The sequence below is a fragment of the Xenopus tropicalis genome, chromosome 3 (assembly GCF_000004195.4).
Source record: "Xenopus tropicalis strain Nigerian chromosome 3, UCB_Xtro_10.0, whole genome shotgun sequence".
In the NCBI taxonomy this organism is placed as follows: Eukaryota; Metazoa; Chordata; class Amphibia; order Anura; family Pipidae; genus Xenopus; species Xenopus tropicalis.
The window spans coordinates 115,936,250-115,964,020 of NC_030679.2; the positions used below are offsets into that span (position 1 = coordinate 115,936,250).

At 38.3% G+C, this 27,771-nt stretch overlaps 1 protein-coding gene and 1 long non-coding RNA gene across 4 annotated transcripts in view; one reads left to right on the top strand and one right to left on the bottom strand.

Annotated features, from left to right (window-relative positions):
• LOC116409781 lies at positions 1-12,733 on the top strand. Its single transcript, XR_004222062.1, has 3 exons — positions 1-456; positions 6,998-7,094; positions 12,696-12,733. It is a non-coding gene; the product is annotated as an uncharacterized LOC116409781 (long non-coding RNA).
• pcsk6 (proprotein convertase subtilisin/kexin type 6) overlaps positions 1-27,771 on the bottom strand; it is a 235,080-nt gene that overhangs the window by 15,066 nt on the left and 192,243 nt on the right. For 2 of the 3 annotated variants that reach the window (XM_031899241.1, XM_018092475.2), the window contains 7 exons: positions 24,322-24,494; positions 23,000-23,212; positions 19,525-19,625; positions 18,878-18,999; positions 17,635-17,752; positions 13,347-13,535; positions 10,395-10,531 (listed from right to left, as the gene is read on the bottom strand). In XM_031899241.1, coding sequence (XP_031755101.1) covers positions 10,395-10,531; positions 13,347-13,535; positions 17,635-17,752; positions 18,878-18,999; positions 19,525-19,625; positions 23,000-23,212; positions 24,322-24,494 — 1,053 coding nt within the window. The remainder of the gene's footprint in view (positions 1-10,394; positions 10,532-13,346; positions 13,536-17,634; positions 17,753-18,877; positions 19,000-19,524; positions 19,626-22,999; positions 23,213-24,321; positions 24,495-27,771) is intronic. The other variant, XM_002939262.5, reaches the window with a different exon arrangement.

The window sequence follows — 27,771 nt, forward strand, 5'->3', positions numbered from 1 at the left end:
TTACAAGAATGTTTAGAAACCATGAGCTTTACAGTCAGTGTTTTCATATGCCATTTCTATAGTTGCACTATTTTCCTTCCTCTTTTGCCTTTTTCCTGCCTTCAAATTGGGGTCGCTGACCCCTGTTTTAATTGTAAAGTGGCATTTTTAAGAAGAAGGAAAGGTATAATTACTGGGGTGCCAAAATATTAGGCACCACGCAGTGATTATAACTGCTCACTTAAGCTCTGTGGCTGGTGCCGTTTTTAGCTAAAAACTACACCCATTTAGGGTCCTACTGCAGGAACTCCATGCCACCATCTAATTATTTTTAAATCTTGCACATGCGAGAGTGAAAAGCCAAACTTAAAATGAAAAATCTGTTTTATTCAGTTTACTGCACATGTGCACCCAGCCCTGAGCAACAGAGAAGAATGAATTGGAAGAAGATGCGGAAGTGCTTCTACAGAACTACAGGTACAGTATTGATAACTGTTTGGTCCAAAAACAAAAGGGAAAAAAACAAACAAAAACACCACATGAAGAATCACTTATTGTGTACCTTAAAAGGTCAATACTATGCATTAATAGCAAACTTGCTTATACCTGGTAGGGAAAAGGGGGACACGGGTAAAAACAAAGCAGAGAGAGAGAAGAGAGCAACATAGAATGACCATATGTGTATTAAGCTGTAGTCTGGTTTTATTCCTGTTCACATAGCAACTCCTAAGAAGACCAGATGTCTAAGAATTGTGGTATTTTATTTTGCATTTGTGCCAGGCCATATTCAATTTGTTTGTTGCTATTTACTCTTGCTTTAACCTCCGACAGAGGAGGGATTGTTTGCGATTTCTATTTCAAGGCAATGGAAATTCTAGCTGCCATGAGTACCTGGTTCACTAGCCTCTCAGCTTTGAATACTGTAGAAAGGGTTTGTCCAGTAAAAGAGAAAGTACTACTACAGTGTGGCGTGTGATTGAGTTTTATTAGAGAAATGATTTAATCCCCAAATAGTTGTGTTAGGGGGCATAACAAGAATAATAGACCAGATCCCCATGTGCTACACAACCCCTCAAGCAAACTGAGATATTTCAGGGAACAGCTCTACAGGGGTGTGGCACCAAAATATGACAATCTTATAAATACCCTATTTGTGTGGTGCAGTTAATGCCTTTTGTTGCATTGTCGCCGATGGAATCCCAGTATTTCTTGTATATTTTGTGACCCAAGTTCACTTCCTATGCACACTTATAAGGGGTGTGTGTGTGTGTGTGTATATAGTACAGATTAAGCCCTTTTGGGGTAGGCCCTGTTGAGCTATATATAGGTGGGTTTGCTATGGCATCCTGTATGATGGGGGTGCAAAAGTGTTTGGGATGCTCCCAGATTTTCTAGGTGTGAGCAGTGGTGTTTAGCATAAGAATATCTGGTTTGTGTTTGTTGCAGTGAGCCCAGATCCGAGCATTAGGGTGGTATGGTGGGAACAGAGCAGTTTTTTGGTTTTTTTTGCCCAGGCAGATGTGGGGGACCAATGAGACCATGCCAGGAGCTGGCAAAAATAAGCTGCATGAAACAGCTACAAATGGCAGTGGTGCCTAAGCCTCCTAGTTTGGTTAATGTAACTAGAACCTTTTTATTTATTCTGTTTCTTCCAAATAAAAAATTGAAACATGGACTGTATTTCTCTGAATTTTTTTAAGAGAAATGGGCAAGGGCGATGCCTCAAAGTGGTAAAGAAATGTCAGTAACATATTCATCTTGACAGAAGCTATTCTGTATCCTTCCCATTTTTGCAAGCTGGCCTTAATCCCTTGAATTAAAAGGGAGAAATTATGGGAAGTTTTGGGAGTAAATCTAGTACCCAAATAAGAAATATAGCCAGTTTGCCATTTGTATTTAAAACTAAATTGCAGGATAGTATAAGTATAATGTCCAACCTCTATACCAGTTATATCGGGGTCACTCCTTACCACCATGCCAGAGGTTCTATGCTTAAAAGACACGTAACCCTCCCCCCCCCCCCAAATGTAATGAGTGAACAGCCTCTTTGAAATTTTTTAACATCTGCCAATCCTGTGGTTAAAAGGTCAATAGTAGCGCCCCAACATCCCCTTACTCACATCGAATTCCCTGTTCTTCTCCTCTAACCCACTCAGCCCACTCCCTTACGAACTGACTTTGGTAACCTGAGTTGAGAAGAACTGAGCATGCTCAGTTAGCCAAAAGCGAAATACACCCCTCTAGTCTAGCAACCAATGAAGAAATGGCACTGCTGGTTTCCATAGAATCTCTGCTCTAGCTGTGCACTCTGCTGTAAAAGCTTGTTTTTTTCTCCTAACCTCCTCAGCGTAACCATTACAGTGCTCAATCCAAGCAGGACTTTTTATCAAAGTAAATTCTGCCTGTGTAAGCCTGCATTCTTCATTGCTGAACTCTACAGCCCATGTGCTGTTTACAGGTGTAAATGTCACTGAAGATGTGCAAGAGGGAAAATGGCCACCGGGTGAAAGATATTTGTTTTAGGAAAATGTGATGGTGCGAACAGAAGTGATATATGCAATACAAAATGGTGTGAATTGGGTGGGGGAGATGTGCCAGCTTATATACATGGTAGGAAAATGTAGGGTTTATATGCCCTTTAATGGCAGAAGTTTGGTGTAGTTTTCTGCTAAAAGGAAAACTGGCCTGTGTCTCAGATAGGTAATTATAATCACTGGAGATGCCTAAAATTTTATCACCCCTCAATGAGTATACCTTTCCTTCTCCTTTAAAGTTGTCTATGTAAAAAATTTTATATTTAAAACTTAATGGGGGTTATGTAATAAAAGGCATTAAGCTTGCCCAGGTGCAGTAACCTATAGCAACCAATGAGTAGGTAGCATTTACTGGTCAACTGTTTAAAAGCAAACATCTTTTTGGTTGCTATGGGTTACTGCACCTGGGCAAACTTAGTGCCTTTTATTACATATGTGGACTATAAGTTCTACCTGAAGAAAAATAAAAAGCCAAAAATAATGGGTGTATGAATGAAACGCCAACATGTCTAAATATACCTGCATGGCAATTCATCTGTTAATTATACTGTGGTCAGAAAGGGAAACTCAATATAAATGACTCATCTGTTTTCTCATAGTTGTTGCATCTGAAAAAAATATTTGTGACCTCCCAGGGGATAAAGTAAATGTATGCCGGAGTCATGTGAATGACAGAAGTGTCAGTGATGCCAGGATTGCTTTACTAGAAGCCACCTTAAAACTGACTGAGCTTTATTAAAATGCTCCATGTCAACATCATCTGGGAGGGACAGATTCTTCTATATGGAATCAAAACAGCGGCCAAGATGAGGGGGAAGGAAAAAAAATGAGAGCTGGGAGCAGAAAAACAAATTTCCAACCTCATATAACCCAGAGATCAGGAATGATACAGGGAAATAACTAATTTCCAAGTATGGGATCTCTCAGCAGTATAATCAAAGTCATCAGAAAAACCTTTAGCTGGAATGTGAAGACTATGCCTGTTATGAATGGAATCAGGAAACTGCATATACACAGTCACACAAACTATCTAGTCAGGCAGTGGCACAGGCATTTATAAACTATGCAGTTGTTCAGGAGAATGTCACTTGATATTTGTGCTGGGAGTTATGGTACAGTAATGCCCGAAGAGAGACAGTTGTACGTAGAGCTTACACTTCTTACACTTTTGACTGGCTTATCTCTTCCACTGCAAAATGGTTTTATCTACTAACCTAAAAAAGCATGGGTTTACAGTCCTATTTCTGATCCTTCAGGCTTTTAGTGAATGTCAATACTAGAATTTACTGGGTTCGAAAGCAAAATCATTTTACACCCCACTAATAGAAATTTAGTACAATTGCTTACATCAAGAGATCCACTGGGCTCCATTACCTCCTGTGCCCCCAGAAGCTCATCTCTGGTAACACCTATGTTTTAAGCTTCTAAAAAGTCACCAGAATCAGATTCCATTGGCTGCACATGTACATATCCACACCATTCAACTCCCTTTAAACATCTTTGCACCTCTTTGCACACTTTGTAGGCCCAGAGGTATTGGTGTATCTTTTCTGCATCAGGCAGGTTAGGCTTGAAATTTAGGCAACTATTGCAGGTTCTGGTTGGACGCGAGTACACTCTCTCCCTTTGCTCCCGAAGTTTGCCAGTCTTAGAACGTAAGATGTGCAGATACGTAACATACATAGCGGAAAGACGTGGATACAGGCTTGGTGTGGGCCCTTTAATGGCAGCATATTGCGGGTTAGGGTCGGGTGTGGATAAGTGAGTTCTCACTGACCCAAACATCACTACAACCTAACCCTATTCACTCATAAGCGCTTGAATAACTGTTGTCAGGTTTCAGGCATCCAGAAGTACTGGTTACCACATGTGCATGCCCCAAATTATAGCACCTCTTAAATTATCCCTTATCTTATTGATAAGTTACATAGATAAGACCAAAATCCATCAAGTGGCCATTTTATGCATACTGATTTCTGCCTTTCCTGTATAGTCCCCTGGAATACACCACTGGGGTTTAGTAAATGACCCCAAAGCATGCTTATTACTGCAGTGTTGCTTTGGAAGTTTGGTATTTTGCTGTGGGTTTTTGATCTATAGAAATCAAGAACCTCTATAAAACTACACATATTTGGGAGACTCTGGGCTTTCCAAATCAGTTGTATTTTCACACATAGGATAAAATAGGTTTCTGATAAATTTTCTCTATCATGAGAGATGTGTTTTTTTTACTTTTAGATACAGTCATATATTGTTAGAGACATGGAATTATACGGTTTATTTATTATAGTATTAAGTGTCTATTGTTTGTGAGTGTAAGGTGGGGGGAAAAAAAAACTTATTTGTAAGTAAACTACTCTACCACACAAAACCAGCTTTCAAATCAGAACCCAGCCCAGTGATATGTGTGCCCTGCTCACTATTCTCAAGTCTACCCACTCACCCCACCCCATCCGTATACCAGTTACATAGTTACATAGGGTTGAAAAGAGACCAGAGTCCATCAAGTTCGACCCTTAAAAGTAAACCCAGCACACACAAATCTATATCAACCTATCTATATACTCACATACATAAACCATATATACAACCACTAGTACTAACTGTAGATATTAGTATCACAATAGCCTTGGATATTATGCTTGTTCAAGAACTCATCCAGACCCCTCTTATAGGCATTAACAGAATCTGCCATTACCACATCTCTAAGAAGGGCATTCCCCAACCTCACTGCCCTCACCGTGAAAAACCACCTACACCTACCTCGCTTCGAATGGAAGTTCTCTAATCTAAAGGGGTGGCCTCTGGTGCCCTGATCATTTTTATGGGGAAAAAAATATATAATGAGTGTATGAATACCTGATCTGGTATTTAGATGAGCATGAATATGGACTAGAGGGCACAAGACAACCTAAAATGAAATTCCATAATTATATTATTTACCAACTAATTAACACTGTTAACAAAGTAGTTACACATAACACTGATTATTTGAATTTATGAATGGCTATGGTATTTAAAAAAAAAAAAAAAATCTTAAATACAATTATTTTATCATAGGTTAGAAAGGAATATTTTAAAGGAGACGGAGAGGCTAAGTCACTTGGCGGTGCCAAAATGTTAGGCACCCCCAAGTGACTTTAATCGCTTACCTTGTACTGGTGCCCCTGTTAGAAGAAAACCGCACCAGCCTGGGGTACCTGTAGCGAGCGCTTCCTTCTTCTGCATTCCTTCCCGCACGAAATCCCTGCGCCGGCGCATTAGAGTGAAAAGCCGACTTTCTTGTTAAAGTTCGGCTTTTCACTCTACTGTGCATGCGCAATGCTTCAACGTGGAAGAAGGAAGGGTTCGCTGCTACCCCGGGCTGGTGCGGTTCTCTCCTCTCTCCAGGGTAAAAGGTAGGCGATTTAAGTCACTTGGGGGTGCCTAACATTTTGGCACCCCCAAGTGACTTAGGCTTTCCTTCTCCTTTAAAAAGTGTTTATACTTTTTGTCTAGAAGTTTATATGTGCCGATTGAGAACAATTATACACCTATTTTTTTTTTCTTGCCAAGGGTGGGACGCTATTTAGTTGAAAAATTTTGTCAAATGTTTCCTTGTCCTACAATGATCTGCAGTAACAAATTCCATAGTAATGTGCTCATCACCTCGACATACACAGTTCATAGGTATCGAACGGCTTTCACAATCATCTCACAAATAAGCTAATTAATATGAACATCACTTCTCTTAAGAAAAACTAAAATCTTTAAAAATAAAATTAGCCATCAATAAGGCACCGAGCTCCCTACAATAATATGACCAGAACTCAGATTGCTGGGTTTCTTTTTATCTCAAACGGTAACAGACTGTAGCTGTAGGGGTTTGTTTTCACAGTGGGCTTCTCAGTGGACTGCTGATTTGTTTCAATTGTGCTCAGATAAAAAAGTAGAATGTGCCTTTGCCTTCAGTTTCAGAATTTTCTGTTTGGTGCAAAAACAACAAAACCAATACATATTTCTTACTTAAAAACAAGCAAAATAGTATGTTTAACCAAAGCCCTAATTGAAATGGAAAAAACGGTATACTGCTCTTTATGTTACAGCACCCCCCAATGTAGCTCTCTTTCTCTTCCAAGTCCAGGACATAGAGTATGCTCTGTGCAACAGTCGGCCAAAGTAATTAAAAGCATTCTCATTAGCTCCCTTTTTCCCCATCAAGGAAGGGGTCACAAAGTTAGAAGACTGGAAAGAAGGAGTTGCATGGGTGCATATACTGATATGGATATATCACATATATATTCCTGCACTTAAACATAAAATTGTCACACATTACAAAAAATAGCTTTTTAGATGCCCTTTCAATGCAAAACATCTTAGCAAGATTAATGTTAGAGTCACACTCTGTTCCTTAAGTTTATTTATTGTGATTGCATGGTTTTTTTAAAAAATGCCCTGCACTTGGACATTAATGAGTAACAATCCTAACCATTTGTTTTGCCTAGAATGTCAAGCCATGAAGAATTGTTTTTTTTTGCAATGCAGAGTCCAAGCCAGAAATCACAGAAAACTGAATAAAGAATAGTATCAAACAGGAACAAGGTATGCGGCCCACCACTAACCCCCTTTACCCTAATGGGCACACAGTACATAATTACTAGGGAAGCATAAGTGGTAAAGTATTATACCTCATTAATGGAGAAGGAAAGGTAAAAACCAAGTAAGCTTTATAAGAAAGGTCTATGTAAATACAGCCATAAGCACTCACAGAAAAGCTGCACTAAGTCCTCTATAAAAAGAAACACAGGATTTCTTGGCTCCTCTTTTGTAAACATGTTCTTAGGGTATCTGACTTCCTCTCACAGAAAAATCCTTCATTCCAGGGGGCCGGAGTCTGTGCAGTTCTCTCCCCGCTCCTCCCGAAAGAATTCATAAAACTCACTCCCCCCCCCTAAGAATATGTAATCTGAGCTATAATGGCTAGACTGCAAGCAGGAAGTTATGAAGACCAAGCTAAAATGGCAGCAGCTATATTAAACAGAGAAAGCTTCTAAGGCTGATTACTCAGGTATGATAAAGCTTTCTGCAGAATAAATATAGTGTTCTAGGTGGCACTAATGTGGCAAATCTATTGGCAGTAAAATGCCAAAATGACTTCTTCTCCTGTAAACTTATTATGGACAAATAAAATCACAATTATTTCATACTGCAGGCCAGAAAGATGTGATAAAATGAATACATTTCTTTCAAAATATACAGTGCTCTAAATTTCCCTGATTAATTATAATAATCAGGTCAGAACATCTGGTAACATCAGGTAATAAGATCAGAACATCTAAGAATAACTTTATAAAATACTTCTGGCTGTAGAATATAAAAGCAACCTTTTGAGATTTGCTGCAATGACTTACTTTTTCCCAAACAAATGAATGAAGATTGGGAGAGACAAACAAGCATATTATTGGTAAAATGCACTAATAGGAATAGCACCTCCACCCCCCCCCCCCCCCCAAAAAAAACCCATTGCATTCACTTGACAAGAATGTGCCAGAAGGTATACGAGCACTAATCCTATTGTTCCTGAATTCTGGCATACACTGAAGCCCAGACAAGCATCCATGCAAACAAAGAAAGGAGCAATGGCAAGATTATTATAAACAACTATAATTGCTAATCTTGGTTCAGTGCTCTCTTTGTCATGTCCAACCTTCATCCACCTGTCTGGACCTCAAACAAGGGATAAAAGTTCAGAGAAAATGAAGGTTGTGGAGACAAAAATGAGAATACCATTGCTAGCCTCATTTTATTCTCAACTTCGACTTTATCCTTCTCGATCTTTGTCTTTACCTTCATTTACATTTCTCACCTCATATCTATCTGGTGAACACATCTAAAGAAAATTATTTGTGGTGCTTTATTGATGAATTAAGTTATCTTATGGTTTCTTAATGAGGGGATATAAATATTAAAGGAGAAGGAAAGGCTAATAAAGAGTTAATCTCAAGCTGCAGGCATACCTTCAGTTGTCTCTATAGCGGCCTTAAGTCTCCCCATATTTCACCTGTTCAGATGATCAGAAGCCAAACAAGAAGAAAGAACGCTGAGCTGTGTAAAGAAAGTTCCCATAATGCCTCACTCCTTCACCGAGACCAAGGTGTATATTTATCATGCTGTGTAAAAAGTGGAGTGAAGCATTACTGGTGATGTTGCCCAGGGCAACCAATCAGCAACTAGATTTCAACAGTTAGAAAACCAAAGCAAAGCATCTGATTGGCTGCTATGAGCAACATCACCAGTAATGTTTCACTCCACTTTTTACACAGCATGATAAATATACCCCTAAGTGTACATGCTTAGTTAGTAAGACTATGAGTCAGCTTCCTGCTGATTGGCTCAGATCCAAATTCCTAAGGGGGGGGTGAGTTCTTAGCATTCTTGAGGGAGGGGGGAGCTAGAGAGGGGAGAAGGGAGAGAGCTGCATGTCTCTGGTAGAGGAAAACAGACACAAGAAATCTTTTGACAGAAGTCAGTGCAGAGTTTTTGTTAGTGCTTATGGCTGTATTTACATAGACCTTTCTGATAAAGCTTACTTAGTTTTTACCTTTCTTTCTCCTTTAAAGCTAGCTTGTGGTTTGCCTCCCCATTGGACCAATAAAGATAAAAGACCTAGAGATAAATGCTTAAATTAAAAAATTCTCTCTAGGTAACACTTGTACTTTTCAAGATCTAAACAATCCTGCACTTGATCATTAAGCACTGTCAGGGTAAAAAACAAAAAACAGATACAAGATTTGTCTGCACAAAGAATTCTTTGAGTATAAAACAGTTCAGTTTACGGATGATGACTAAGGGTGGATTTCCTGATGTCTAATGCAAATATTTCTGCCAAGGAATGCAACATGCAGCTCCCAGTCATTTATTAATAAAAATATGCAGATAAAGAATGTTATGTGCACATGACACTTTCAAAGAAAGGGTAGATGCTCTCCTTTAAAAACAGAAAAATACAACATTAAACACATTCTGGCATCTGATTAAGTTAGACAACCTGTGACACTGTAGATGGTCTGAAATTCCATTTTCCATAAGCTTTATATATAAGTATGCCAAGTTGCATGGTCGGTGACTCATAGTCCTTACCATATTGATACAGCAACATGACCTAAACAAAGATCACTTTGGCACTAATAATAGCAATAAGGTAGGCAAATTGTTTCTCATGGGGTTGCTCAAGGGTGTATGGGGTGGGGTGGAACTGAAGTCATACATACAAGTACATTTAAGTTGCATATGAAGTGATGAGGGTATGTTCATATGGGAAATGAAGAATATGTCTAGCCCCATTTGAAATTTCAAAGTTAGATCAAATGGATTTCAATTCAGGATTCTGCTAAAGAAGCTCTAGTAACCGATGTTATCCCATGACAGTATTCCTTTAAAGGAAAACTATACCCCCAAACAAACAATGTAGCTCACTATAAAAATATACTGCATAAACCAGTGCATATGTAAAACCCTGCTTCATCTAAATAAACCATAAATAAAAATATACTTTTTAGTAGTATGTGCCATTGGGTACTCCTAAATTGACTTTATGGTTTATGGTGCACACAAACAAGTATACACATACAGGTCACATCACCCAATGAATGGACAAAGTTCTGTCTTTTCCTCCCACCCTTCATCCTGTTACAGTTATAGTTGCATTTTTCTGGTTATGTGATCTAAGGGAATACACAGCCCATCACAAAATGGTGGCTCAAAATAAAAAAAAATGTAAAAGGGCAATATTTACAGATATATATTCCAGTTAGCATTATTCCTTAATAGGACATTTAATATGACAAACTATTGGTTGGTTAAGTATTCATTCTGGGGGTACAGTTTTGCTTTAAACATTACCTTGTATTTCTGGATTGCGCAGCTGGGATGAGGAATCATGAATTTCCAGAGTCCATTCACCTTCTGCCTTTTCACCCCAACAATGCACAGTCATGAACTCCCAATTTTTGAAGCCTTCATTTGAGGAATCAAATGTTCTGTAATACAAACCAGACATTTGCTGCAGGCACAGTTTGTCAATCAAAATATATCAACTTTTGTGCACATATGTTAAAGGCCCTGTCCTCATCAACACCATGTATTAAGGCAAACTTCACAGATGGTTCAGTCAGGATAAGCCACTATCTATCTACGAAACATACAAGGTTGGTGGGGCCGGATGACAGGTTGAGTACCCATGATCTTCATTCATCATTTTTATTTTAGGGCTTATACAAATCGGTACATGAATCTGAGATATGTTATTACTGCCTTTTGAAAGCAAAACAAATTATTCAATACAAAGTCAATTGAGCAATACTCAACAAGGGCTTATTAAAGCTTTTCAATCCATTGTGTTCAAGTGTTTGTTTAAACACAGCATTTCATACAGCAAGATACTATGAATAAGGACAATTTGTGTCCTGATCATTTGTTGTATATTTAGGCATACTTGTTTGTTAGAAAGTCTATAATTACATTCTTTTTTATTTTCATTGGTTAAAAAAACAAGTTCTCAGTGGATCATTCTGGTCATACAGGATGACTGCAGTTTACTTCTTAGGTTATTGATCAGAACAAGTAGAAATCTCACTATAAATATACAAAACCAAACTTTGTAATGCCCAAGAGCCAAACAAGTAGTTTACAAGGGAAGTGGCCACATCCTGGCCACCCTTTTATCCACACTCATTGGTTGATGAGCGTGGATTGATACTTCAGAAGAGCTGTTATGATAATCTATTAATGGTTCAACTGGTATTTATAGTTTAAAGTGGGGATCCCTAACTTTTTTTCTTACCTGTGAGTCATATTCAAATGTCAAAGTTTGAGAGTAACAAAAGGCAACTCACAAGGCTGTGAGTTGTTAGTTAGTTGCCACAGTGTAGCCTGGCAACCTACAAAAGGCTGCGTTTGGCATACACATGCTTTCTTGTAAAAAAAAACTTGCCTCCAAGCCAGAATTTCAAAATTAAGCACCTGGTTTGAGGCCACTGGGAGAAACATCCAATTGGTTGGTGAGCAACATGTTGCTCGCAAGCCACTTGTTGGAGATCACTGATTTAAAAGGATGACCGTATCTGAAGTATTTGCTTGCATTAGAATTGGGGATTCTGACCACATGTAATAAAGGCAGATATAACTAAACTTCAGTACAGAGTGTTGTTGCCATGGTAATACTTGGTAATATAGATTAAGAGCCATCATTTTAAACATTTAAGAGAAAAGAAGGTATGATGCAGGCATTCTTGGTCATTATTAAAGCTAAAAGGGCTTTTGGGAAAGCAGATAAAGTTTATTTGCAATTTGCAACATTTATCTACACTACCACCATGACAATAATAGTGGGACTCAAATCAGATTTTGAGAGAAAATTTGCCCTCTAGATAGCTAGTAAACTAACCAAGAAAAAAGGGCCCCTTCTCTCAATGTCTGTAGGGTATAGTAAATCTCCATCAACCATACAGAGTACCACTTTCCTTTGTTTGCAATTTTAAATCAATTTGTATACATGTTCTAACCAGCTCAGTCTTGTCCATGCAATAGGTTTTCATCTGTTATACATCAGCTATTAGTCCTTTATGTGCACTTGTTTCCATGGCTATCAGGAGAAAAAGTCTCTGTAACATGCAGCATTACTATCTCAGGGGATTATGGATTTAGAAACAATTGTTTTCAGGAAAAATCTATGTAAAGAAATCCTTAAAAGGGACACCTTTTATCATTTATACTGTCTAAGAAAGAAAATAAGTGTTCTAATAAATAAACTGTGCTTGAACCAGGCTGCGTATTTGTGATTTTCAATAAGTGTCTCACTTCAGGCTTTATATTCAGGCTCTCTTTATAAAAGCAGTCTGACACAGTCATGGATTTCACTGTAGACTTTAAAGCCATCAAGAACTGTAGGGTACTGGGGCTACTCATTAACAGTGATCTAGCTCGGAAAAAAGGAGGTCTGTCCCAGAGCAATCCAGAAGGCCAGTGAAGGTTGTACATGGGAGCTCTACTATAAAACAAGGCAATAATTATTCTGGGCTTTAGTTGTCATTTCAGAGTAGCTAATAGCAGATAGAAAAATATGTTTGCATGAAAAAAACAAATAATGCAGTGACTGGCAGTTTGGTCATGGCCCTAACAACTTCTACTTTTTTATTTTTATAGAAACATAATTTAACAGATCAAGCCAACACAGCAGTGTTAGGAGAAATTGTAATCCTTGCCAACAATAGCCAACACTTCTTCTGAAATGATGTGATTCGACGTTGGGGCTCATTTATCAAACCTGGGCAAAACTGCACCTGGGCAGAAAACCATAGTAACCAATCTAATTTTGGATTTCATTGTTCTAGATGCTGTTATGGCTGTAGAAAGCTAATCACCGATAGCTGTAAAAAGCTAATCACCAACTGGTTGCTATGAGTTACAACCCAAGAGCAAATCGGTCTAGTGTTTATTAATTTTTTCCAGAAAAGGAGTTTAACCTAAGCTATTAATCCATACAAACCAATAAGTTCTAGTTTACATTCATTAAGCAAACATCTAATTTAGGGATGTACCGAACCCCCCCCGAAGGATTTGGCTGAATCCCGAACCGAATCCAAATCCTAATTAACATATGCTAATTAGGATCGGAAGGGGTTAAACATCCCCGTACGGAGATTTACCCCCCCCCCGACCATTTAACCTTTTCTGAATGCTAATTAGCGTATGCTAATTAGGATTTGGATCCAGTGCATCCCTAATCTAATTACTTGCACAGGGCTACTGCTCTGTGGCAAACATTTGCCTACAACCTATATTTCTTGGTAATACCTTTTAGCCAGTAGCTGTGACTTTGTTCCTGATGGAGATATGAGGTAGATCTGCAGGTCCCCTCTACGTGGATGAGATATGGTGACCCTGACAACCACATGCTCTAGATAGGCCACATAGTGTCCAGCATTGTCTACACAAGCGTTGGTTTGAGTGGTAGTACGGATCAGCTGAACAGCTCGGATAAACCTTGAAGGAGAAATATTAAATATGAATCAGTTGTTCTGTCCTATGAATTGCCTGACATATAAGACACAGTCCTCCCACAGTTGAGTACCTGCAAAAAAAAAAAAAAAAAAATGCAGATGAAGGATGGTTAGTAGTAAGTAAATACAGAGCACTGGTGTGGGTTGGCAGGTCACAAGAAAGACCTTTTCCATGTTCCATGAGGGTCCAGGAAAAGCTTTGGATGGCGTCAAAACCTGCCTCTGCCTCCTCCCGAAGAAAATCATCTTCAGATCTATGGGGAGCTTCAAAAAGGGGTCATTATTAAATATACTGATCATTGTTAGCCCAGAATGAAACCAGCACCATATACAATTCATTAATGTCTACAAGAAGGGGGTGGTAGATATTAAGTCTGTGTTTGCATGTATTTGTTTTCAAAAATGCAACTTTTTTATATTTCAGATAATGGTTTTATTTGCAAGTGCCTCACGTTTTCCCGATCTAACAAGCTGACCCCAGCATACTTCTGTATTACATGTAGCTGTGCACGTAAGATATAGAAGACATATTTACATGGTAGAAAATTCTTCCATAAATAACACAAAACTCTGCACTCACAGATGTTCTGTGCGATTAGCAATGCGTCAGGATCTGAAAACAGCTATGTATTATAGAAGCATATGTTCCTTGCTGCTCCTCTAGGACTTACCATGCAATTTATTATATAGAGTTGGAAAAAGCTTTCCTGCATAATTCAACTTTAAGACTAATGGTACATGGGGGCTTTGACTGTTGCAGCCTACAAGAGGAAACAACAATGCTCAAAACGCACCCATTTGCCTGTCACTGATGCTACTGAAAGTATTTTATGGGAAGCATATGGAGCAGTGAGAGGATGACAATGCTCACCAAAAGGAAAAAATACTGATAAATGTGCCAGTTTATAAAATTTATCCTGACCAGTGAGGAAAGTTTTTTAACAGTTAGGAAAGTTGGGATAAAATTTAAACTGCTGGAAAACTACCAGGAATCCCCAGTTTCCCCAGGCATTAATTGTCCCTAAGGCTGGAAAGTGAATCACTAATCTTAAATTAACACCATCTGACAATAACATTCAACGATTCTCTGCAGTAACTGACACAGAGTTCTATGTAGAATCACAGAGGTGCACACAAAGCAATAAGACATAAACAGCTTTTATTAGAGCCTGTCTAACCAATTCCTAAACCAACAGAACTGTAACTGTGCTTCAGAGTTGAACACTCCAGATGTAAAATTAAGCAATAATGCAAATGGCTTTAAATTCGATTTAGAAACCATCAATATATAAAGGTGACACTAACTGCCATGAGGTGCAGGAGATGGCACAATGGAGATGAAAGCTCAGGTTTTTCCAATTACAAAATTTCAAATGAGCCACAGAGCTTAGTAATATAAAATAAAACCCGCAATATAAATTTAATTAATTTCCTATGAGAACCACATGCATTTCGTACAACTAGAGCTGCTTGCCTCTTCATATAACACCCTTCAAGAAAAAGAAAAGAAAAACTACCTCTAGGCAGCTCAGTTCTAGATCTCCACCAACAGATGCTCAGAGTTTCAGTCTGCTTCCCCCCATGGCCATAATAAATATCAGCTGGCCTTATGTAGCAGGCAGAACCACTGAGCTAACATGGATAAATAGCAGTCCTGCATCCCCCAAAGTCTTTATACAACAATCTTCTCTGCTACCTGCCTTTGATTTTGGATGAATGATCTGCATCTCTGCCTGAGAAATGGGGAATTAAGGGTATTTGGAAAATGATATCTGCACAGAGGAACAAGCTTAAACCACAAACTACAGCTGTGTAAAAAGTGTATTTATGCATTGGTATGGAGATTGCCAGTACAACAAGTTGCATGTATGTGGCATTCCCCAATACAAACAAGTTTAGCCCAGTAGCGTAGCTTTTGTGGCATTTAATATATATAGATAAGTCATCTCCTTGTCAACAGTTACATGATGAAAATGTAAAAATAGACAAATCAGATTTGTCATCTTTCCATTTCAGTGCAGAATAATTATTTTTGGCAAGTACAAAGGGCCTACATGATGGCTCTAGGTACCAGCATTATTCTCTGGCACATAAAATAAGTTAACCAACTGGTTGGATCCTAAGTGAAGCTCATCTTAAACATGTAGAACCCACAAGGCAAAACTGTGGAAAATGGTTGCTCCTGAGAGCTGATCATTTCAGGAATCTTCAATCATGGCAAGACCTAGGGGTGGGCATCAAAGGCTGCTGCCTCGGGGTCAGGAGGCGAGAGGGTACAAGAGAGGGTACAATTCTGACAAAATGAACTACAACTGAGCTGGAGAGAGTGATGGCTTGGATAAGTTATTGAACAAGCACAGTATCCAAGGCTATTGTGATACTAAAATCTACAGTTAGTATTGATGTTGGTATATATATGTGATTGTATAGATAGGTCAGTATGGGTCTGTATGTGCTCACTGGGGTTTGCTTGGAAGGTTTGAACTTGATGGACTCTGGTCTCTTTTCAACCCTATGTAACTGGCACACGGATGGGGTGGGGTGAGTGGGTAGATTTGGGAATAGTGAGCAGGGCACAAATACCACCTGACTGGGTTCTGATTTGGAAGCTGGTTTGGTGTTGTAGAGCAGTTTGCTCATAATTAGGCTTTTTATCTTTCCACCTTACACTTACAAACAATACACAGACACTCAAAATCATAATATATAAAAACAGTTTAATTCCACCATCTCTAACAATATAAGTAAAAAAAAAAAAAAGTAATAAAAAAAAAAAACACATCTCTCATAATATAATAAAAAGGTTTCTGATTCATTTTCTGTGTATGTGAGAATACAACTGATTTTGAAAGCCCAGAGTCTTCCATATGTGCCAGTAGAAAATATATATATTTTTATGGGGGTTCCTGATTTCTATAAATCAAAAACCTACAGTAAAATACCAAACTTTCAAAGCAACTCTACAGTAATAAGCATACTTTAGGAGTCATTTACTGAACACCCCAGTGATGTATTTCAGGGGACTATACAGGAAACTCAGCATGCAAAAAAAACAGTTGTGGACTTTTTTGCATTCTGACACTTCTGCTCTGCAAATGACCTCTTAGATCACAAGGCTAAAAAGACCACTATGTTGATTCTACAAAACACTTTTTTTAAAGTACACTTTGACACACATTCACAATAGGGAAATATCTTTCTCCAAAACGGCTTTGATAAATGTAGCAATAATATACAAATAAATAAAGTGGTGAAATTTCTCTCTGGTGGACCTCTGGGAGCTCTATTTTCACATGGCCTTGACAAGTATGCCCTTAAGCGTGAATTGTAAAGTGTGTTTCAGTCTAAGATTTTGAAGTGAGTCCCTTACTTGGGAGGGGCAGACATTTGATGTGGGGGTGTTCAAGTCAAGGTATGTGGCAGAACTGGGAGGCTTCAGATATAAAAACAGCAGTAACCCTGGGCCAGTGAAGCTCTCATTTCCTGCTCTTGGACTAAGGACAGAAAACCAAGTGGGGAGTGAAGGAGCAGCTAAAAAGCCATTTATTCGCTCCCTTAACCAAAACTGCTGAACACTGGGCACAGTGACAGGCAGATGCCATTCCCGTCACTATTAGATATGGGGCAGCTTTAGGCTATATTCTTGTTGCTAGGATTTTTCCACCAGCAGACAATATTCTTAGTCTGATCTTAGCTTTACCTCCCACTTATCAAATAGCTCCTTTACTGTTGCCCTAGTGGCAGGATAAACCCCTGCATACTCAGTTGCTCATATGACCCCCGAAGCAGGGTTAGCTATTCCAGTCTACTTGGCATGATTGTGTCCTTTTAAAAGTTAAAGTTTTAATAGCAGAAGTTTATTCAAATCTAGTACAATTTTGATTGATAAATAAATCCGTTGCCTAAATACCTCATGGAAGTTTGTATTACATGTGTATGCACATATATAGATTACATAAATAAATAGCTTCCTAAACTTACCCTTTTCTTCAAGTTAGCATGTCATACATTAAAAACTAATAAAGCATTTGATAATCATACCTTGATTTCTAATTTTTTTCTTATACAAACAGTACACTCACCTGGGCCGTCTGTCAGATGCGCCTATACACACATGTTGAGGGGGGACTGTTCTCCACTTTTTAGCTTCAACCACCATAGCATCGGCATCAACCAAACCAAAGCCATACAAATGGCTGACTGCAAAAAATAGAGAGCTGACAATTCTGGAAAGATATATGCATCAATACAGTGTTAAGAACTGCAATTCACAGATTCATGTTTACATTTAGGTCAAGGGAGGCAGCATCAGCACAATGCTTGAAATGAAATCTTTTTTTGGGGTGTGGGGAGAATATACTGCTCAGGCTTTGATTGGAAGCAATAGCAGACAAACAGCATATCCAGTTCAACACACTAAAGGAAGCCTAACAGTGCAGTTCCAAAAGTAGCCTCCCATGTTTATTGTCTAGAGCACCTGTAGCAGTGCCAGGAATGTGTGTGTTCTAAGTTTTAAGTAATCAAAGTTGAAGTCATCAGCACTTGACCTGTTCCAAGGCCACACACTGTGCTCCGGAAATGCTTATGTTTAATCAGCTGAAGTTCAGGGACAAAGGAAACATTAAATGATGCACTTTATGTAAATTTATTCTTTTTGCAGTGTAAATATGCATCGTGTTTCATGGCATTTTATTTTTATGATGGAAACTACAGATCAGTGGCTCTCAGGATACATTCTCCTGTGGATTCAAGTGTGGCCATAACCATCCTTTGCTGGCCACAAAGTTCCAGGAGACACTGTTGTGACCATTAAGCTCTGGTGGCTGCATAATCAGTTTATTAGTTTTAAAATACAGTACATAATTTCAAGCATTTAGTGCGAAATACACATGCTTATGATTACAGAACCACAGAATTACAGAACATTGCCTGCATCTCAGCTTTGGCCAAACTGTCACAGCCCAAAGAGCACAAACAGCAATACAGGCCATCAAATCAACAATAATGCATAGATCATTTGAACTACACAAACTCTCACAGATTACATACAGATCATTCTGCTTGAAAATCTTGGTTGCCAATATATCATAATTTCATGTCACTACTTGCTGTTCCGATCATTTGGACTGTTGGACAAAATTATGGGAACAATAAAAAGCTGGCCATACAGCATATGGTCCCTGATACAATGTCTGCCTTTTCAACAGATTGGGCATAGTGTACTTTGCTTTACAATCCTTTATTTTTGTGGCTAGTTTTTGATGCTTTTATATAATCCGATTGTACTCATGTACATTTTTATATATATTATACTTATATACATACACCACATTCTTTTCTGACCTTTGCGCCCAGCTCCATTTGTTTTCCAGTCAGGGGCACGGAGATGGACAGAGCGTGAGGTTTTCACAAGCAAGTGCTGAACATCCCTCCAGTTGAGCACCGGGCTGCAAAAGAGGAGATAAAACCAATGTTAAAGTTTGTCCATGGAGACTAAGACTCTGGGGGGGGTTGTTCTATCTTAAGCAGGCTGGTACCATTTAAAAAAAAAAAATACATTTTGGGGGACTGCATAAGTTCTACTGACCTTGTTCTACTAAGTACATTTTTTTTTTTGCTGTCCGAAGTGTCCAAAACTATGCAGTTGGGAGTGGGCCTGTAGTGTTTAAAATGATGCGCATATGCACAGCCCTGCAGCGTAAAGCACTGCTTGAGCTCCATACCAAACACAGGGCTGAACTTCAGCAACCAAGAGGTGATAGCAGCTTGAACTATGTATCATTTTCCCTGGCATTTGAAATGGGATCAGGTGGCGTTCTTATCTGTGGGATACTACTTAAAATTCAAATTGTTGACTACCAGCTACCCCTTTAGATTTAGCTACAGGCAAAAAGCCTGCTTATAGTTCCTGACAAATTCTCACCATGGTAGCTAGACTAAAATAACAAATCAACCAAAAACTTTTAACTCACTTTGCTTCCAATGCTAACGCGATGACACCAGCTACCATGGGTGCCGAGACAGAAGTGCCAGTGTGGTCGTCTGTACAGCCCTGTCTGAGGTCCGTGGTGACCTAGAAACATTGAATGCTACAGTTTACAAACCACAAGCAGAACATCAAGAATGGCAAACTGCTATCAATGACATGCATCCTTTCCACTTGCGATTTCACAATGCAGAGAACTCTTCTTAGAAGAAACCCATTCACTTGGCTTCAGTAATATTACTACTGTTAAGGATTCCATATGATTTCTAATGGATTGATATTCCTCTTTAAAAGGAGAAGGAAAGTCATTCTGGTATTTTACTGCCAATAGATTTGCCACATAAGTGCCACCTAGAACAATATATTTATTCTGCAGAAAGCATTGCTATACCTGAGTAAACAGCCCTAGAAGCTTTCTCTGTTTGCTTAAGATTGCAGCTGCCATTTTAGCTTGATCTTCATAGCTTCCTACTGAATACCTCAGATCACACATTCCTAAGGGAGAGGGGAGGGAGTCCTTGACATTTTTGAGGGAGGGGGAGCAGGAGAGGGGAGAGAACTGCACAAACTCTGGCCCCAAAAATGAAGAATTTTTCTGAGAGAGGAAGTCAGATACCCTAAGAACATGTTAACAAAAAAGGAGACAACAGATCCTGTGTTTCTTTTGATAGAGGACTCAGTGCAGCATTTCTGCACTTTCCTTCTCCTTTAATGTGCTTTAAATGGCTCAAGGTGAACAATCGCATTAAACAAATAATTTTGATTTTTGAAAACAATTTCCTTTTTCTCTGTAATAAAACAGTACCTTGTCCTTGATGGTAACTAAACCACATGAATCCATTTTGGTGGCAACATAATCCTAGTGGGATTTAATGTTTAAATGTTTTTTTTTTTTAGTAGACTTAAGGTTCTGGGGGGTGACAAGCAGAAGTGCCCATAGTGACGAGCCAGGAGGTCCTCAATGCTGCCCCCCAGTGACAAGGAGAAGTGTCATTTAACCATCAGGCCACTCCCTCAGAAGGCAAAAGAGCTTTAATTACAGAGAGACGACCTTGGGGTAGGCAGAAGAGATATGTGCCTAGCACCCCCTACTTTGCGTCATAGGCACATACCTTTCTTGCCAGCTCCTAGTTCCAGTCCTGTTAAGTGGACATTTTCCGCAGTATAAGAAATAGAAGCCCTAATGGGAGTAATGTAATAAAACCCATAAAGTGTAGTGATCCATATTCATAGCAACCAGTCATTTACTGGATGCTAGTTAAGAATCAACATTAAATTAGTTGCTATGGGTTACTGGACCTGGTGCAAATGTTACACTTTTTGTTATTATTTACATTAAATCTTTCTGACAAAGAATTTATCATTCCCGCCCCAGCTGTGTTGTAAAGTGAAGTACATTTCTCAGTGCATCCTTTCATAGGAAGACATTTGTGACATGATAGCCAGGAATTACACTTTTCTACACAAGTAGAAACTATTTAGAATTTGGTAATTGCTGTTAATTTTATCTGGAACCACTTATTGTAATCTGATATTACTGATGCCATTCACTGAAAGAAGGCTGTTAAAACAACTATTATAACCAACTTCTCTGAGCAAGCAAAATGGGTTTTATTCACCATTATTACACAGTTTAAGACAGAAGATAAAAATGTCACCACAAATGCAAATTTTTTTTTTACCCTTAATGCAGTGTTTTTCCACCCCATAAAAAATGTGCCTGCACTAAAAGCTGTACCCTCTGCAATTGCGCATAAAAATGAACACAGCGTGGCATAGTAGCAAATCCAATTCAGGGTTGCATCATTACTGGAACTCATAAGCATGCAATTTGTTTGTCGCCTATTGATGCAACCGGGTGTGGGAAGCCTAGAATTACTGCCACATCTAGGGTGGTAGCCACTTTAGTGTTCTCTTAGGTTATACAGGTTCAGTAGCCAAACTTGCACATGGTTCAGCAAGAGAGGAAGGATGAACACAATTGTGCTTGCCGCAACTGTATAGAAGTGTGTTAAATGCAAGTAACTCGGCCTATAATCTGAACATTTACATCCACACTTGCAGCTGTGTTCATAAATGACTTATATAGTGGCCACAAACAACTGTGATCTGGAGCAGTTTGCAAGAGAGTGAGTGGTCCAAACTGTCAGTACACTATAAAGCTCATTCATGGCTATAGGAAGCATTTGCTTTCAGCTATTCTTTGCAAACAGTATAATAGCAAATATTTTTAGATATGAAAGGTTATGTTGCATTCCAAGGTGAAAAGTTCTGTAACCAATATTTTAGCCACCTTTGTAAATACAACTTTCACATAACCTTTTTCCAAATGTGAAAAGCCTGCAGTATTGAAGAAAGTATTAAATGGCTGAATGCTTTAATTTTATTAAATCTAAAGTGCAAGCTACACACAAGAACAAAACCATTTTGGGCAATTTATCTTTAGACATAAACAGATTGCATGCTGTGCCAGTGCTTGATCCTAAAATATCAGGTACATTAATTATCACAAGCATTCTGCATCCTTTCAGTCAATTAGTGAGGCAGATAGTCTGGGAAAGAAGAGCTTTAATATTTAAATGAAGTTCTTAAGCAATGCTGTGAAAATAGGCTCCAGAAATAGAGGTTCAGTAATTGGATGGTAGATCTATTGTTTGGGCTTAGCTGACTGCAGGGGACAGATGGGAGTCTTTGGAAACATAGACAAAAATAAATAAAATGGGTAAAGATTTATTCTTTGTTAGATAATGCCAGATTAGGTACTGCACCAATTCATGCTTATTATCACAGCTGGAGCGGAACAGTGAAACTTCAATATTTCACATATGCAACAGGCAGAGCTAAAGTACCTCATTGCATAAATGCATTATTACATTATGTACAGTATTAGAAATACTAGCCATTAACAAAAGGTATGTGTCCTTACATTTCTGCAATTTTTAGGCAAGGTATGTGACCCCGCTCAGTTTGGTGGGATCCTAAAAAGCAATTGATTGTTGCATAATCCCACTGGATCTGCCTGAACAGAAAACCTGGGCAGTTGATGATTGCCAGTAGAATGTGGGAGTCAAAAAGCAGCCAATACCAGTACTTCTCCAAACCAGTGAACCTCTTCTTATTTGTAGTACAGGTATGGGGCCATACACAGGCCAATCTGGTAAACACTCTGACCGATTGGTCTGTAGACTGAATAGGTAGTGAGCATACAAGGGGCGGAGTACAGCTGCTCTTCCATTCATTCGTGCAAAAAGCATGACATGGTGTGTTGGCAGATAACACTTTAAAATTTGCCCTTATTGGTGGGCCAGCAAATTATGTACAAAGTGAAACTGTAAATTACAATTTGCATTGCCTTCATAAAAATCCAGCCTCTGTACTTAAACTTTCTTTTATTTCTAACCACCTCACACCACAGCACTTGCAAGAGAAAATCCCTAGTAAGTCAATTTAAGATAACTTACAATCTTCCTCTCATAGAAGGCTCCACTGCTGTAAGTTGTTGCTAGGGTAGATGCACATTCCTCCAGGTACCATGGTTTATACCCATTTTCTGTTGTACTGCTTATGGATATAGTATAAATACTGTTGGTATATCCATCACAGGAACAGTAATCTCCTTCTCTACCTCCGTTTCCAGATGCCCACACAAAGATGGAGCCCAGTCCTTTTCGGCCCTGAAAGACACAGTATTACCAGATTAGGCAAGTTAGCATACTGTTAAACAGGCAAATAGCTTAGGAGTAATCTCAACTTTTTTCCCCAAAGTAAGATTTAAGGCACATAATCTTCCAATATTGATATCTATAGTTTATTCCTGATGGGTGGCTAAAGGCATTAGTCGCTACCTGCTGATTGGCTGGTAAGTTACCCAACTGTGGCATGTTTTATATTAATATTACTACATAATCCCGACTCTATAGATGCAAATATTAAAATGTTAAACATGACCATATTGGCACTAAAGGTTTTACATATATGTCTATATCAAATGCTGGCAATGTTTTATCATATCCCAACTGAGTGATAACATGCAAGAAGATCTTTACCTAGGCACATAACTCTGCATCTGGCTTTAGCCAAGCAAAGTCCTTTCTTCTTTTCAAACCATCCTAAAAGTTTTAATCTTAAAGTCCCCAGGAATAAAAGGAAAAGGGGAATGAGTAGGAAAGTCAATTCCTTGTGGCTTCAGGCCAGGACATCTCTAACAGCCCTGGAAGAATACCAGCCTTTCACAGCTGCATCTCTGTGTTGTCCTTTGAGAATGCACAACTTGGGAATATTCTGGTGGTTCCTCTTAGTACTTTGACTCATAACTGGAGAGGGCAGCTCCCTCCATGTCTTATCACATTGCAGCATGTGACAAATGTGTCAGCTGTATTCACACCCCAACCATATGGATGCATGTAATGGAAAACAGGTTATATTACATCAGAATATCTCTGTGGCAAAGAACTAATTAAACAAACCTTTCCTACAACAAAATCAGCCCTTACAATACAATCCAATACAATTTTGGATTTCTACTTCTTTTTCATCTGCAGGACACAATCATAAGAGGTGGTGAAAATGCTTTATGTAAAGGCACGTAAATGTCATGTATTCATTAACATCTTAATATCTGCAAGGATTAAAATGCTTTCCATTGTAGGACTGTGCTCCTCTGGTAATTACCCTTATACAGTATTGGCAGATCATATAACGGAGGAATACATATGATATATATACAAAAGGAGAAAAGTACCATGCACAGAAAGGGTTAAGAAGAACCATAGAATTTTGTTACCTTCTTAATGCCATCTTCAAATGCTTTTCTAGCCAGCGGTCCGGGGCCATCCACAGTTTTTCCATCATCATCAGGGCCCCAGCTTGAACTATAAATGTCAATGTAGTCTGGTCGGACACCCAGTGACTTTGCCTCCACAACATCTGTTACATCACCATCAAGCATGCGAATTCCTAAAGAAAAAATAAGAAAATACTGAACCATTTATATCTGCTGATAAAACAGCAACAAGCCAATAATGTTTTATTTATTTTTAAGAATCTATATGGCCAATGGAATCTGGGCATTTGCTTCACCCACAACATTATTATTTAGCTATGGGACAGATGAGGCTGAATGTTTCCAAGTGACAAAATGCTTGTGTTAATATGAGAACAACGTACAAGTTAACCCGTAAGGGCCAATATTTTCTCCTACATGGGAAGCTTTACTGTACTCTTTATAAATGGTAAATAAATGGTACTAGAACTTCTAAAGAACACATACAATGAGCAGTCCTAGGATGCAAATAAATCTGACAAAGACAGAGAGGAAATTAAGGGAGCAGACGAGGTAATATCACAAGTGAAAAAAAAAACAAAGGGGCAAAAGAAAATGGGAAATGGAAAACAGTAAGGCAAAAGATGTGAAATGGAAAAGGTAAATTTAACAAAAGAAAGTCATAATTCAAAGAAAAATCAATTCATACAGTGTACATTAACAAAAACCTTAAAGCATTTTTTTCTTTCTGCCCCCAGGTGCCACCTTGCTTTCTGCAATGCCAACATATCAACCAGAAACAAAAAGATTATAAAATATCTGATCCTTATGTCTCACCTTAGACATTAGATTTGTTCATCTGTAAAATATGAGCCACGTTTATGGCTCCTGGAGAGTTCAATCCCAGTCTAGCATTAAATTGAGTGTATCGTTGTGTGACCCAGCAGTAAGAACACATTCAGACTGCAATTTTGGTGCAGTGCGTTCCACTAACATTTAATGCTCTAAAAATATGTGAACTGGCCTTAAAGGGGACACAAAGCTTCCAGACATAAAAACACATTTATACTCTGTACACAAAATATTTTTTGTAATTTGCCTTTCTTAGTTTTAGGCATATAAGCCTTTATTCGCGAAACCTTTCCAGTGTATTCCCCACATGAAACTTTGCCAGGGCAACCATCCTATCACCACGTGGTGGAAAGGCAAAAGGCTGTGAGGAGTATTCAGCACAAAAAACTGCTGCCGTGGTATGAAACAGCTAGCCCGCACCATCTGACTAGGGGAGATGTTTCTTCAACATGGAAGACAAAAATTGGAAAAATCTAAATAGGAAGGTTGGATTAGTTTCAGAACTTTTCTACTTTCTCTATTGCTGTATATATATGTAAATGTATTTTCAACATTTAAATTTAGAACGACATGGGAGGTTTTACATATAGGTGCTGTTAAACTGTGGAATTCTTTTCCTTCCTCTACACTAGATTGTTTCAAGAATTGGCATTTTTATCAAGTAAGAATATATCAGGTTACTTAAATAAACTATTAGAAGAAGCCGATTCAGAGCCTTATCCAACCGCCCTTATTATGTCAAAAAGGAACTTTTTCTTTCAAAAACCCTGGCTTCAGAGTTTTAAAGTCTTCCTCTGGATCAGTCAAGTTTCATTTGAGCAAAAAGTTAAACCTTATGTGTAACATTAGTTCCCTAAAATGTGTATGAGTACATTTCTGTCTGGGCTCCTTGTGTGGCTCATATATTGACATGCATTCTGCCTAAGTGCTGCTTGGTACATCCTCATCTTCAATTATTTCTTTTCATGTACACCTCTTACTACCACATCTATACCATGTATGGAAAATTACATTTCCTCTGTAGAGCTTTCAGTGCAGTGAAATATTCCATAATTATTCCACAGGTGTGTTGCTTGTTTAAGCTGTAGTCATTGTAATCATACCACAAAGGGGATAAAAAATACAACATATTTTTACAAAAAAAAACAAAATATTCTGCAGCACTGCACAATAGAAGGTTGCCATCATGAAACATACATGAGCTGTGCTCATTAGAGCTTAGTCACAGATGCTTTTTGGGAATTGCAGTTATATAATACATTTCTACAATTATTTTGCCTGTTTTCACAAACCATTTTTGGCAACTGATACACTACTAACCTATTCTGAAAGGATCACTGCCAGTGTAATTTTTTTTTTTTTACACTATTTGTTTATATTATAATTTGTGAAGAGGAAATGTGCCCTGCTTCGCTTTGCTGAAAATTTTCTGAAAGATTCACAAAATGCAATGAGGTCAATGGTGTTTTTTTTCAGTGATTTTCCATACTATACACTTATTTTTGTGGCCATTGGAGTCTACTGGTGTTTTTTTTTGTGTGAAACCTGGACAAATATTTTGCTCATCACTATTTATATTCCACGGCTTTTTTATAATCAAATATAAATGTGTGCGTGCGTGTATGTATGTATGTATGTATGTATGTATGTATGTATGTATGTATATATATATATATATATATATATATATATATATATATATATATATATATATATATATATATATATATAAATAAAACAGTCCACACGACAGCACCACACTCCAAAATCCGCTGCTCTGCAGCTGCCCCTGTGCACGGAATATTATATAAATATCAAAAATAAAACAGCCAGCACCAAGGGTCTTTGTGTTTCAAAAAATCTCTTGTGTATTATAATTGCATGTACAACCGACGATTTATATTGTCATATGATATTGAGCTTGGGGAGCAATAAATAGGCCCTCTCTGGCATCGTCTGTAATTTGTACTTCAAAAATCTAGTGCAGCAATACTTTGAAGTGTTGGCTGAAGCAATGGCAAAAAGCACATTTCTTACTATATGACCCAGCACTGCTTTCATGGTTTTCAGCTATAAGCCTGGAGAATAGTACTCACATTTAACTCTCATATTCCAGTATCTTTTCTATTAACTCAAATCAGTTATGTCCCAGCCAATACCTTCAGCCATATATAAGCCTCAAAAATGGTGCAATTTTCTACCTTCAACACCTTAACTTGTACAAAAACCATTATTATGCCACCACCACTGCATACTGACCTCTTGACTGCTGTCCTGGAGTTACCTTTAAACCTACAACCTTATTTAATCCTCTTATCCAATCAATAGCACACTGCACACATTCCTTGCACATGGTATGAATTAAATACCGTAATTAATTTTAGTTTGCCTTACCTTGACTATGACAACTCTGGAAACTGGCCTTTCTTCCTTAGACTTACTGCTAGCCCATAATCAGCGCTACTGCCACACTTAAACATCTCATTGGTGCTTTTCAAACAAATACACTCACCAAATTTACTGGCAATTTATTGGTTTATGAACAGGACAAAGTGATGTGTATGCCCTGCTACCTTCTAATTTGCAGCTATTGTCCATTAGACAATTATTAAACTTAAA